This window comes from Thalassophryne amazonica, chromosome 17 (assembly GCF_902500255.1).
Source record: "Thalassophryne amazonica chromosome 17, fThaAma1.1, whole genome shotgun sequence".
Lineage (NCBI taxonomy): Eukaryota > Metazoa > Chordata > Actinopteri > Batrachoidiformes > Batrachoididae > Thalassophryne > Thalassophryne amazonica.
This window is the reverse complement of record NC_047119.1, coordinates 2,415,758-2,430,820: the sequence shown is the minus strand read 5'-3', so window position 1 is coordinate 2,430,820 and position 15,063 is coordinate 2,415,758. Positions and strand designations below refer to the sequence as shown.

Here is a 15,063-nt window from a genome sequence, read left to right as displayed (position 1 = left end):
ATGAGACAGTGATTGTGGCGCAGTGGTAGAGTTGCTGTCTGGTAATCAGGTGGTGTGGGTTCAAATCTTGCGAGTGGTGTTTTTTTTTTTACCAGGGTTGTTTAACCGTGAGGTTCTGTATTGTGTACCCCTTTATGTATTATTTATATCACCCCAGTGATAATTACTAATTATACAGCTGGTTTTACTTCATTTTCCTCCAAAAGCAACGCCATGTGGTGCAGCTCATCCCAATTCAAAATGAGCAAATATTTGCACAAAAACAATAAAGTTTATCAGTTTGAACATTAAATATCTTGTCTTTACGGTGTATTCAATTAAATATAGGTTGAAGAGGATTTGCAAATCATTGTATTCTGTTTTTATTTACATTTTACACAACTTCCTAACTTCATTGGAATTGGGGTTGTAAATCGCTCTGGATTACAAGTTGCATGTGCCAAAAAATGCATTATGAAGAGGAAAAATACACATATATAAGTCAGACTGGAGTGCAGTCACATCTCTTTCTCTGTGTGTGGAACTCTTTGTAATTATTTAATTTTAATTATTTGTGTTGGTTGTGTTTAATGCTTTGAAAGGCTTCAATAAATAGTTATTATTTATAATAATAAAATAAAAAAATAATTGATTTTTTTGTTTGAACCTTTTTGTTGTACAGTATTTCACACAAGACCTCAAATTACCTTTATAAAGTGTCAAAATTATTTTCTGCTTTACTTTTTCCTTTCTTATTTCTGATTGTAAACCTTTATTACACTTATACAACACAACAAAAACATATATATTATGAAAGCACAGGTTGTCCTGAAAAAAGAGACATAAAACTTGATTGTGGGATGCAGGGAGAGCTGTTAACAGCAATAATAAAACATTTATGCCAGGCGAGTGAACTGTCCAAAAAATGCCCTCGGACCCCAGAGGGTTAATGTTCACCTCTTTAGAACTATTTTATCCCAAATAAAACAGAAACAGACTAAATGGTCACATATACAAAAGTGCAACAAGTATAATTGATTATCATCGTGGCTGTGACTATTTTAACTCATTCAGCACAATAACATATCGGTCCGACTGCTTCCAGTGATATTGGGGTACTGTGTATTCTCAACGTGCCTCTTTCCATGTCCACCCGTGTTGGATAAACATCAGCTCTCTGCAGGAGGAGTGTGTGGACGCACGCTCTCAGGAAACAATCAATCAATCAATCAATTTTTTTTATATAGCGCCAAATAAGCACACGGATGACAGCAATGTAAACACACAGTGGGAGATATGGATTTCTGCTGATGACCGTGTTGCGCCGTCTTACGCTCTGCACCTGCGGAGACGCTCGATAACTGTCAACTACACAAACACTGATGTCTGCAGTGCTTTTACACAACACAAACTCAGAATCACATCGAGACAGAAACGTGGGAACAGTGAGTGTCTGGGTTCGATTTTGAGCCTTTCTGAGGTGAACAACACACACACACACACACACACACACACACACACACACACACACACACACACACACACACACACACACACACACACAAACTAACGTGTGTGACAGAAGAGTCACAAGAAAAAATCACAAAGACGCACACGACGGTGTCTATGTGAGACGCTCAGCGCTTCCATTCAAATTAACTTGCTCAAAGCTTAATTTGTTTCAGTGACAGCTGTTGTATCGACTTCAGTGGATCCAGAAATCAATCGCACGTTATTAAGTGACTGTAGGTGTGAACAAACCCAGTTTGATGTCTTTTTTTTTTTCTTTATTCACCGGGTCCAATAATGGCCACTGCACAGTAAAGTAGTAAGCAAATCAGCTTCAGGTTCAAAATCTAACCTCAAAATCTGACCTACATAATATCCAAACTATTACTCTATTACTGTTACTGGAGGAGGATCAGATGGAGGCGTCTGCTCACAGAAGGGTCGTCCTGATTTCTGCATATTTTACCTGCACGTCCACTTTCACCTGCTTCTACACAAGATTATTTCCCCTCTGCACAAATTAAATCCCAGTATTCATGTTTTGTGGATCATTATTTTTCCCAATACGTGTAAAACTTTGCTGACTCCTCACAATGTTCAAGTCCTGATTGGGTATCCAATCCCCGCCCCACACACACACACACACACTAAAAACGTAGACAATTGAATATTGAAGACTGGCAACGGAAGACCACCTGAACAATCCCCTGGAACCATAAATAGAAGTACAGGTATATTTGGGTCGTGGCCCTGCAGTGGTTGGATACTAGGAAGGACACCTGTCCTGAGCTGTGCGCTGCTTTGCTCCGGCTGTAAGATTGCGCCCTTTGGATTAGTGTTTCAGATCTGGCTTTGTGACACCGAGGCAGATTGTTCAGGAAGGAAACCTGATTCAGACCCTCTGGATTGCCTGAGGATGATTTTAAAAGATGGGAGCTTTTACATACATCAATCTCCCTCCTCCCACTACTGGTCCTTAGTCCTCCTCTCAAGGACTTCATGTAGAGCATATGTCCATCTGTCCACAGGTGATCACAGTCTTGAATGTTTGCAGTTGTCTGTTGGCTGGAACACACCCTGACACTGGTAACGAGGCTTTGACAGACCAGCAAGACAGACAAGAGGGGAAAAAAAACACTTCTAAAAATATTAAGAGGGAAACAGAAACAAAACAGCATGAAAAGTGTGAAAGAAAAGGCAGCAAGAAGACGAAGAGAAGGAGAAAAGCAAATGCATTAGTCAGTAAGAAACAACACAGAACGCCTCCCCAGGTTCACAGAGCGCTCAGCGCCGCGAACCAAAGGGCAGATTAGTGGCCAACGCCAGCAGACATTATTCTGCCAACAGAGGATTTGTTCCTATCAGTGAAGACTCAACATGGGCCAAAACATTTGAACAGATTAAAATAATAGTACATTATATGAAGCATAGAAACTCCAAATCAAACCTGAACCAACAGAAAACATGACTGATTAATGTGTGTTTCAGCGGCTTCTCATATATTATTAAAGGCACAGTACAATTTGACACAAAATGTTCCACCAGCACCAGAGATCAAAACAACCAAAAAACACAAACTACAGCAACTGGCTCTGATAACATGCTTTAAATTAATGCTGTACTGTGGCGGCAATCCCCGAACCCGGTGGTGGACACCGGAAGTAAGGGATGCCATCAAATCAAATCAAATCAAATCAAATCAAATCAAATCAAATCAAATCAAATCAAATCAATTTTATTTATATAGCGCCAAATCACAACAAACAGTTGCCCCAAGGCGCTTTATATTGTAAGGCAAGGCCATACAATAATTACGGAAAAACCCCAACGGTCAAAACGACCCCCTGTGAGCAAGCACTTGGCGACAGTGTGAAGGAAAAACTCCCTTTTAACAGGAAGAAACCTCCAGCAGAACCAGGCTCAGGGAGGGGCAGTCTTCTGCTGGGACTGGTTGGGGCTGAGGGAGAGAACCAGGAAAAAGACATGCTGTGGAGGGGAGCAGAGATCGATCACTAATGATTAAATGCAGAGTGGTGCATACAGAGCAAAAAGAGAAAGAAACACTCAGTGCATCATGGGAACCCCTCAGCAGTCTAAGTCTATAGCAGCATAACTAAGGGATGGTTCAGGGTCACCTGATCCAGCCCTAACTATAAGCTTTAGCAAAAAGGAAAGTTTTAAGCCTAATCTTAAAAGTAGAGAGGGTGTCTGTCTCCCTGATCTGAATTGGGAGCTGGTTCCACAGGAGAGGAGCCTGAAAGCTGAAGGCTCTGCCTCCCATTCTACTCTTACAAACCCTAGGAACTACAAGTAAGCCTGCAGTCTGAGAGCGAAGTGCTCTATTGGGGTGATATGGTACTATGAGGTCCCTAAGATAAGATGGGACCTGATTATTCAAAACCTTATAAGTAAGAAGAAGAATTTTAAATTCTATTCTAGAATTAACAGGGAGCCAATGAAGAGAGGCCAATATGGGTGAGATATGCTCTCTCCTTCTAGTCCCTGTCAGTACTCTAGCTGCAGCATTTTGAATTAACTGAAGGCTTTTCAGGGAACTTTTAGGACAACCTGATAATAATGAATTACAATAGTCCAGCCTAGAGGAAATAAATGCATGAATTAGTTTTTCAGCATCACTCTGAGATAATACCTTTCTAATTTTAGAGATATTGCGCAAATGCAAAAAAGCAGTCCTACATATTTGTTTAATATGCGCATTGAATGACATATCCTGATCAAAAATGACTCCAAGATTTCTCACAGTATTACTAGAGGTCAGGGTAATGCCATCCAGAGTAAGGATCTGGTTAGACACCATGTTTCTAAGATTTGTGGGGCCAAGTACAATAACTTCAGTTTTATCTGAGTTTAAAAGCAGGAAATCAGAGGTCATCCATGTCTTTATGTCTGTAAGACAATCCTGCAGTTTAGCTAATTGGTGTGTGTCCTCTGGCTTCATGGATAGATAAAGCTGGGTATCATCTGCGTAACAATGAAAATTTCATCAAGCTGAAGAAGAAGTCCTACTTATCTTTGTTGGTCGGTGGGACCCCAGAAGCAGCTGACAGGTACCGGCAGGCCAAGCGTGCCGCAGCCCGTGCGGTCGCAGAAGCAAAAACTTGGGTCTGGGAGGAGTTCTGGGAGGCTATGGAGGAGAACTATCGGTCGGCCTCGAAGAGATTCTGGCAAATCATCCGACGCCTCAGGAGGCGGAAGCAGCTCTCCACCAGCACTGTTTACGGTGCGGGTGGGGAGCTGTTGACCCTGACTGGGGATGTTGTCGGGCGGTGGAAGGAGTACTTCGAGGATCTCCTCAATCCCATCGTCATGTCTTCCGAAGAGGAAGCAGAGACTGGGGACTTGGAGGCGGACTCATCCATTACCCAGGCCGAAGTCACCGAGGTGGTTGGAAAGCTGCTCAGTGACAAGGCTCCTGGGGTGGATGAAATCCGTCCTGAGTACCTTAAGTCTATGGATTTTGTTTGGCTGTCTTGGCTGACACGCCTCTGCAACATCGCGTGGTGATCGGGGACAGTGCCTCTGGATTGGCAGACCGGGGTGGTGGTCCCTCTGTTTAAGAAGGGGGACCGGAGGGTGTGTTCCAACTATAGGGGGATCACACTCCTCAGCCTCCCCGGTAAGGTCTATTCCAGAGTACTGGAGAGGAGAATTCGACCGATGGTTGAACCTCGGATTCAGGAGGAGCAGTGTGGTTTTCGTCCTGGTCGCGGCACACTGGACCAGCTCTACACGCTCCATCGGGTGCTCGAGGGTTCATGGAAGTTTGCCCAACCAGTCCACATGTGTTTTGTGGATCTGGAGAAGGTATTTGACCGTGTCCCTCGGCGCACCTTGTGGGGAGTGCTCCGGGAGTACGGGGTCCGGGGTCCTTTGCTAAGGGCTATCCGGTCCCTGTACGACTACAGCAGGAGCTTGGTTCGCATTGCCGGTAGTAAGTCAAACCTGTTTCCAGTGCACGTTGGCCTCTGCCAGGGCTGCCCTTTGTCACCGGTTCTGTTCATTATTTTTATGGACAGAATTTCTAGGCGCAGCCAGGGTGTAGAGGGGGTCTGGTTTTGAACCACAGAATCTCGTCTCTGCCGTTTGCGGACGATGTGGTTCTGTTGGCTTTGTCAAATCAGGACCTTCAGCGTGCACTGGGGCAGTTTGCAGCCGAGTGTGAAGCGTCCGGGATGAAAATCAGCACCTCCAAATCCGAGGCCATGGTTCTCAACTGGAAAAAGGTGCTTTGCCCTCTTCAGGTCGGTGGAGTGTCCTTGCCTCAAGTGGAGGAGTTTAAGTATCTCAGGGTCTTGTTCACGAGTGAGGGACGGATGGAGCGTGAGATCGATAGACGGATCGGTGCAGCATCTGCAGTGATGCGGTCGCTGTATCGGACCGTCGTGGTGAAGAGAGAGCTGAGTAGGGGGGCAAAGCTCTCGATTTACGTTCCGATCCTCACCTTTGGTCATGAGATTTGGCTCATGACCGAAAGAACGAGATCGCGAGTACAAGCGGCCGAGATGAGTTTCCTCCGCAGGGTGGCTGGGCGCTCCCTTAGAGATAGGGTGAGGAGCTCGGTCACTCGGGAGGAGCTCGGAGTCGAGCCGCTGCTCCTCCACGTCGAAAGGAGTCAGTTGAGGTGGCTCGGGCATCTTTTCTGGATGCCCCCTGGACGCCTCGCTGGAGAGGTGTTCCGGGCACGTCCCACTGGGAGGAGGCCCCGGGGAAGACCCAGGACACGCTGGAGGGACTACGTCTCTGGGCTGGCTTGGGAACGCCTTGGGGTTCCCCCGGAGGAGCTGGGGGAGGTGTGTGTGGATCAGGAGGTCTGGGCGGCTTTGCTTGAGCTGCTGCCCCCGCGACCCGACTCCGGATAAAGTGGAAGAAAATTGATGGATGGATGTTTTGAAAAGATGAAACATCCACTGAATCACAGTTCAGGAAATCAGTGCAATAAATTTCTTGATTTCTTCATTTCAAAAATTGATACCATCCGTTCTAGTTTAACAACTCACAGTACTCTGCCATTTACCCCCCTAACTACAGTATCAACCTTTTCTCATTTCGCCCTTCCCACACAGGGACATGTTGAGGCCCTCATGAGAAACATGAGGGCCTCAACATGTCCTCTTGGTGGTTCAGACATGTGGGGACCAAAGCAGCATGCAGAGTGAATATGAATACGTCTGTGGGGGTATGATCTGTTTATTCCCTGTGTTTCTTCTAATATACTTTGCAAACTACACCATCTGGTGTGGTAGGATTTTGCCAGCATCAATCGTTGATTAAAACAAATTTTTTTCACAATGGCAGATCAATTTGAGGCTGTTAACTCTAAATAACTAAGTTGTGATGGATCCAAAAGAAAACATCACTCCAGAAAACCTGCCATCCTTAAAGGATAGTAAAACCCCTCGGCTGCTGCCTTGTTTTCACCCGGGGTCGTCACAGCAAACCCGATGTGGATTTACATGTTGAACTGGCACAAGTTTTACACCGGATGCCCTTCCTGATGCAACTCCACATTACATGGAGAAATGGGCAGGGGTGGGGTTTGAACTGGGAACCTTCTGCACCGGAAACAAGCACACTAACCACTTATCCAACATCAAGGATACTGAGTGCAATTACAAATACATGCAATGTCACATTTGTGTATACACACACACACACACACACACACACACACACACACACACACACACACACACACACACACACACCACACACACACACACACACACCACACACACACACACACACACACACACACACAGATTTACAGATGTACCTCTCTCTCCTTGAGCTTCATGGCAAGGACCAACTGGTGCCTGTGATTGGCCAGAGCTTCTCTGTAACTGCCTTTTGAGAAAAGGGCAGAGCCAAGGTTCCCATGAACACGACATTCGCCTGATTGGTCACCTGTGGATTAGACAGACAACACATTTACAGCATATTTCACCCATATTGGCCTCTCTTCATTGGCTTCCTGTTAATTCTAGAATAGAATTTAAAATTCTTCTTCTTACTTATAAGGTTTTGAATAATCAGGTCCCATCTTATCTTATGGACCTCGTAGTACCATATCACCCCAATAGAGCGCTTCGCTCTCAGACTGCAGGCTTACTTGTAGTTCCTAGGGTTTGTAAGAGTAGAATGGGAGGCAGAGCCTTCAGCTTTCAGGCTCCTCTCCTGTGGAACCAGCTCCCAATTTGGATCAGGGAGACAGACACCCTCTCTACTTTTAAGATTAGGCTTAAAACTTTCCTTTTTCTAAAGCTTATAGTTAGGGCTGGATCAGGTGACCCTGAACCATCCCTTAGTTATGCTGCTATAGACTTAGACTGCTGGGGGGTTCCCATGATGCACTGAGTGTTTCTTTCTCTTTTTGCTCTGTATGCACCACTCTGCATTTAATCATTAGTGATTGATCTCTGCTCCCCTCCACAGCATGTCTTTTTCCTGGTTCTCTCCCTCAGCCCCAACCAGTCCCAGCAGAAGACTGCCCCTCCCTGAGCCTGGTTCTGCTGGAGGTTTCTTCCTGTTAAAAGGGAGTTTTTCCTTCCCACTGTAGCCAAGTGCTTGCTCACAGGGGGTCGTTTTGACCGTTGGGGTTTTTCCGTAATTATTGTATGGCTTTGCCTTACAATATAAAGCGCCTTGGGGCAACTGTTTGTTGTGATTTGGCGCTATATAAATAAAATTGATTTGAAATTGATTTGATTTGACTTACGACACTAAGAATGATGGCCATCATGTTCTCTGCTGTACTTTTTTTCTGTACCTAAAGTCTTGGTCACTTCCAGGTCTTGTTGCATATATGTCATACTCTTCTCTGTGTTGCCTAAAGACCAATAGGCGGAGCTCAGCGCTGAGAAGACAGATCCACGCAGCTTCAAGGAGCATGTTCCAATCTTCAGCCCCGCCTCCAGAACCACAATTGAGGCGCTGTGGAAACCGTGGGTCAGTAGTTCTTGACCAATAACAGACACGACCACAAATGGGCTCTTGTCCAGTTTCATCTTCTGCAGCTGTTGGTAAGTGGGCTGAAGTGAATCTGTAAAGATTGAAGCACACACAAACACGGGTACGCTAAGGATCAACAATCACTATTTACATCAAGAAACACAATCCCAAGAACGACTGAAAGAGCTTTCGAGTGGCTGTGACAGGTAACCACTCACAGCCTCACCCTGCTTGGTTACTGATGAGGATGAGTGAGGATTTTCAGATTTTAGCGGTCCAAGTAAAACTTTCAGATTCTGTTGCTGACTATCAACCATTGACAAGAAAGTGTTGGGGTTTGGCTCAGAGGGCCACAGTCGTGTCCACGGAGGAGCCAGTGACTCTTGTATGCAAAGATTGTGACTGTCCCTCTCAAAATAAGACAAATACAAAATCTAGCCAAATTGTCTTGTCAGTGGGGTAAGAAAAACTTACTTGGTTAAAATTCTCAAAACTAGCAAAATGTCTAGGCACTGAATAATCAAAATGTGCCTTAAAACTAGACAGAATTCTTATTCTCAGATTAGCCTCTGTCTTAAAATAAGGAAAACAGTCTTGTTCGTTTGCTTGGATGATTTGTCTTTCCTTGTTAGTGGTTAAATACAACTTGATATTAGCTGGAAAAACTTAAGAAAAAGTGAGATACATTTTTCAAAAAAAGGACATTTTTTTCTTATGTAAAATGCTTTTTTCTAGTTACACAAAAATGAAGTCAAATTTTCTTTAAACAGGGCTTTAAAAAAAAAAAACTTTCTTATATATCAGTTTTTGCAGTGAGCTCCTGTTGTCAAGATGAACCTGAAATGTTAAACAAACACACACTTTTATGGAAAATTATTCTTTGTGGTGATTTCACTTAAAATGCATATGATATGCAGTAAATGGTTTGTTTTGTTGCACATTAATATATTAGAAATATGACACACTGTGCTTTAAAGCCCCACAGGCAGTGAGGGACGACGGACTCAACGTATCACTGGGAAGTGTATTGATTTTCCATAAAGCATTAACTCTGTGAGTTATTTCTGCAATAATTAACATTAATGACAACATGTTAATCTCCTAACCTTTGTTAATTACTGAGAATTAACATATTAATCACTTTGTTAAAATTCCCAGTGACAGTCCCCTCATATAGCCACCCAACATCAGTGTCTCTATGGGGACAGGAAAGACAGGCAGCAAACATTCTTACATTAACACCCACATTAATTGCAGTGCTGATCACCATGTTAATGCAATAATCTTTTGGAAGATTAAACAAAAGTAACGCAAAGATGAAGAAAATTGCTGTATTAACATCAGATAATGTCTAATCTTCCAGGTCTATGCAATGCAATATTCTATGCAAAGTTCATCATGAGCAGACTGAGCTGCTATGAGCTGGGATGTTCAAACCAGCCCTGTAGTCTGGACATAACAGATACACCGGCCAACCACTGACAGTACGGCTGACTGCTGGCTGTGATGTGACTCTTCAACTGGTAATGTAACATCCATCCAGAAGTGGCTCCATGGGTTTTATAGTAGGAGGAAACTGAGAAAGTTGTGTAAAAAAAAAAAAACAGTCAGGTTTGGCATGGATATGGTGAAAGCTCTCACAAAACCAGAATGTGGACCCCCTCACAATAAACAATGACGTTAGGTGGTGTTAAACAGACTTTAATGCACATTAACAAGGTAGGATAACACAAAAGGTGACAGGCATTAAACAACAAAGAGTCCAGGCTAAGGTTCAGTACACAACTAAACAGAACATTAGGCGATAGTCAGTCTAGGGAGACTGCAAGTGGATAAATAATGTTCAAGGAAAAAGGTCAATAACACAAGAGCAGTGTAAAAGTAACAATAGTCTTTTCAAGGAGACTGCAGGAGGGATTATGAGGAAGCAAGCTGCAGGTCAGTAACACAAAGGAGAAGCAGCCCAATAATGGCAATTGATGTCCAACAGACAGGATAATTAGTCAGTCTAAACATAGGGATAAATGAAAATACTGGTAATCCTCAATGGAAACATGAGAAAATGCAAGAACACAGGATAGAACCAAAACGATCTGGCAGGGAAAAAAGGCACCCTATAATGAAAGATGGGTCATTCATTAATGGCAAAAGTGTGCAACGTGGGAGCTTGGAGAATCAAAACCCAGAAGGAGCAGTGCACGAGGAAACCATGACAAAAGGCCACAATCACAAGGAAGTAATATTAAACTAAGATCACAGAGGGGACATGAGAAGAACACAAAACGTGTGGAGGACAAAAAGATGCAAACACAAAGGTAAGACTGCAGAGACAGAGAGAGAGAAAGAGAGAGAGAGAGAGAGAGAGAGAGAGAGAGAGAGAGAGAGAGAGAGAGAGACACCTGTACATTGCTCTGTGCAATGAGGGACAAATAAACAGACACACCACCAGAGTGCTTTGCGGAAAAAAACACAATAACAAGAGATCACGAGAGAGAGAGAGAGAATACAAAGGAGGTGTGCAGGAAAGTGTACTGATGCGGGGAAGGATGGAGGAGCAATGAGAGGACACTAAAATGAAGTTAAAACCCAGCGAAGAAGACCGCACAGCGCGTGGTGAGAGACACAACAACCAGAGACGCTTAAATACCATAGAACAAAAAAATAACAGAGACACCACCAGAGTGCTCTGAGAGGAAACACATGACTGAAGAGCAACATAACACAGAGGGACACTAAGTAAAGAACAATAAGTGAACCGTGACCGGGGACAGAAAATAAGATCAGTAAGATAAGGCACTGGAAGCATTTTGAGACTTCAAGGCTACCAGCAGGAGGCAGCACTTCATGGTGCTACTGTCCCACCACCAGAGACAGTACCAGGTTTGAAAGGTTGAAACTTCCACAAATGGGTCGTACTCATCTGAGGAGCGGTATTCAACTCGTTCCAGAAACAGTGGAGGGGGTGCAAGTTTTCTGTGCAACCACCCACTGCACCAGGTGATTTCACTGATTAACTGATTCCATCTGCTCAAAGTGATGGTGGCTACTACTGCTGCACTGATGAAAAGAAGATGATGATACACACACACACACACACACATATATATATATATATATATATATATATATATATATATATATATACACACACAGTGGTGGGCACAGCTAACCAAAAAGTCAGCTTCGATAACAGATAATCAGCTAACTGAAAAGTTATCTTTTATGAAGTTAAACCACCCAAAAAAAATTAAGCTACAGCTAATGGATAACTTTCAGTATTGTCTCCGGTACACTTGCAACTAACAAGCTGAATCACTTCTAGTAGAATCAAAGGCAATCACAGACCTAAACAATGAGTCAGCACTTCTGTCTTTGTGCGTCCTGCCCCCTGCTGGAAGCTCCTGTTTACTACATAACTTGTAGCAGTGAAGCAGCTGAGAGGAGCAGCGAAGCTCAACTCTCTACTCAAGCAGTGTCACCGTGAGGTGGAGGTCTTGGAAAATAAAGCAGTGCTGACTCATGGTTTTGAAGTGTAAATAAAATTAATACAGCTAGAATAACTTCATTAATGTCAATTCTGTCATTTGTACAAAGTTAAAATATAGCATATAGCTTTTAATTTTAAATAATGCACTAATTCTGAAGGTTTGTAACAAACACAGACTGATGCCAAAGGGATTATGGGTAAATGAGCCTCCGCTAACACTGATTGACTGACTCATTCATTCTATGTAAAAACCAACACGTTAATGTGAGGTGTGTGTGTTGGTGTTTACATATAAATGTGCTTTTGTAAAATATGCCTTTTTTAATTTGTAAAAAAAAAAAAGCCATAAGTCAAAAGTCAAAAGTTGATTAGACAACCGTCTGATATAACCAGGGTCAAAATAAATAGAACACTGCCATCTACTGGTGCCCAGACGATTAGTACTTAAAGCAAATACTGCCATGAACACTACTGGCCAGTAGATGGCAGTAGAGACTCTGAAAACTTGCAGTTTTCATACGGATCATTTATTATTCCAAAAAAATAATCCGTCTGTGTCTGCTACTGTTTAAGTGTGTGGAATTTAATAAATGCAACCAAATTTCAGACATCTTATATATTACTCTGGAACAAAGAGGACAGTGTTTGATAAAAGCAAGACCTTAAAGAACATGAAGTGTTGCAGCTCACAATGATTCTAATTCTTCTGGCTTTTTTACATAAACAAACACAATAACACATCTATAAACCCAGAGAAATATATTCAAAGAGGTTTAGGCACAATATACAAGAGTTTAATGCTGTTGTCTGTGTGGAGCCTGATCAGAGCATCTCAAATGCATTTCTTCTGTCGTGATACCCATAATACACCTGACACAGCATGTGCACTCTAAAACCTTCAAAATTAGTGCATTACTTCAAAACTAAAACATATATCTGATATTTTCACTTTATAAAACTTCAGATGTGACATTAATTTAAATAACTTGTCCGAAATTAGTTTGGTTAAAATTTTAACCATTAGTTAAAACTGTATGCATCTGGTTGACTTGGGTGATATTGCCAGCACATCCGTATGGTCAAAGGAAATAAGCTTTTCTTTTGTGTGATCAGCTCTCCTCTGTTTGCAGAGGATACAGTTGTGCATCTACTACAAAACATTTAACAGGTAGATGCTTAAATCTTTGATTTTGGACTTCATAAATGTTCATAGCTGTTAAGCTTTGTTCACCATGCCTGCAACAATAGGTTAGTGGTCTAAAATTTATCGGACCAAAATTTATCAGAAGATAATTAATCCGCTGTTGGTTTTCAAAGTTATCTGAAAAGCTAATCTGATAATGAAAACATTAGCTTCAATAATTATCGGTTAGTGGATTAGCGGAACTGAGCCCACTATTGTATGTAGTATATATATATATATATATATATATACACAACATTTACACAGAAACTGTGCAAACACCAAGTAGATGTGTTATTGTTATTGTAATACAAGGTCTGTTAGAAAAGTATCCAACCTTTTATTTTTTCAAAAACCTGATGGATTTGAATCACGTGTTGCTTGCATGAGCCGACCTTGAACCTTCATGCGCATGCGTGACTTTTTCATGCCTGTCGATTGCATCATTTTCTGGTATAGCAGCCTTTGTGTGGGACATGTGCAGCGCTCGGCGGATTTTCATTCCAAGGAAAAAGATGGAACACTGGAGCAGCGCTGCATCAAATTTGCCAGAAACTGGGCGACAGCCAGGTAGAAACCATTCGGAATTATTCAGATGGCTTTCGGTGACTTTTCAGTCATGGACTATCCGAGAAATTGGTGGGAAGAGGTGGGCATGTCACAGCATGTCCTGTGAGACTTCAACACCGGAGACCGCTTTGCTCCATCAGCAGCTTCGTGCCGAAGCCATCGGCATGATTTTCGCTGCAACTCTTTTCATGGCCAAATCTTCTGTCACAGTGGAATGTTCCGAAAAAGTGCTGATGTCCACCTCTTCCACAATTCGCGGATGGTTCACACGAATGGTCCCACATAACTACAGCGTTCACTTTGGAAATGATCTGGTCATTCAGCATGTTGACGGCCGACCGGAGCGTGGCTCGCTCTCCACCGTTGTGCAGACGTCTTTAAACCGGTTGTACCGCTCCTTAATCTGTGTGATGCCCAGAGAATCGTCACCGAAAGCCGTCTGAATAATCCGAATGGTTTCCACCTGGCTGTCGCCCAGTTTCTGGCAAAATTTGATGCGGCGCTGCTCCAGTCGTTCCGTCATTTTCCTTGGAATGAAAAAACGCAGAGTGCACGACACACACCTCACACAAAGGCTTCTTACCAGAAAACGATGCAATCAACAGGTGTGAAAAAAGTTCACACATGCGCACGAAGGTTCAAGATTTGCTCATGCAAACACACGTGATTCAATTCAATTCAATCAATTTTTTTATATAGCGCCAAATCACAACAACAGTTGCCCCAAGGCGTTTTATATTGTAAGGCAAAAGCCATACAATAATTATGTAAAACCCCAACGGTCAAAAACGACCCCCTGTGAGCAAGCACTTGGCAACAGTGTGAAGGAAAAACTCCCTTTTAACAGGAAGAAACCTCCAGCAGAACCAGGCTCAGGGAGGGGCAGTCTTCTGCTGGGACTGGTTGGGGCTGAGGGAGAGAACCAGGAAAAAGACATGCTGTGGAGGGGAGCAGAGATCAATCACTAATGATTAAATGCAGAGTGGTGCATACAGAGCAAAAAGAGAAAGAAACACTCAGTGCATCATGGGAACCCCCCAGCAGTCTACGTCTATAGCAGCATAACTAAGGGATGGTTCAGGGTCATCTGATCCAGCCCTAACTATAAGCTTTAGCAAAAAGGAAAGTTTTAAGCCTAATCTTAAAAGTAGAGAGGGTATCTGTCTCCCTGATCTGAATTGGGAGCTGGTTCCACAGGAGAGGAGCCTGAAAGCTGAAGGCTCTGCCTCCCATTCTACTCTTACAAACCCTAGGAACTACAAGTAAGCCTGCAGTCTGAGAGCGAAGCGCTCTATTGGGGTGATATGGTACTACGAGGTCCCTAAGATAAGATGGGACCTGATTATTCAAAACCTTATAAGTAAGA

At 43.1% G+C, this 15,063-nt stretch overlaps 1 protein-coding gene across 1 annotated transcript in view; it reads right to left on the bottom strand.

Moving 5' to 3' along the window:
* Window positions 1-15,063, bottom strand: part of ttc28 (tetratricopeptide repeat domain 28) — a 284,301-nt gene that overhangs the window by 98,181 nt on the left and 171,057 nt on the right. Inside the window, exons 4-5 of the mRNA XM_034192530.1 lie at window positions 8,276-8,548; window positions 7,283-7,413 (exon numbers count right to left, since the gene is read on the bottom strand). Coding sequence (XP_034048421.1) covers window positions 7,283-7,413; window positions 8,276-8,548 — 404 coding nt within the window. The remainder of the gene's footprint in view (window positions 1-7,282; window positions 7,414-8,275; window positions 8,549-15,063) is intronic.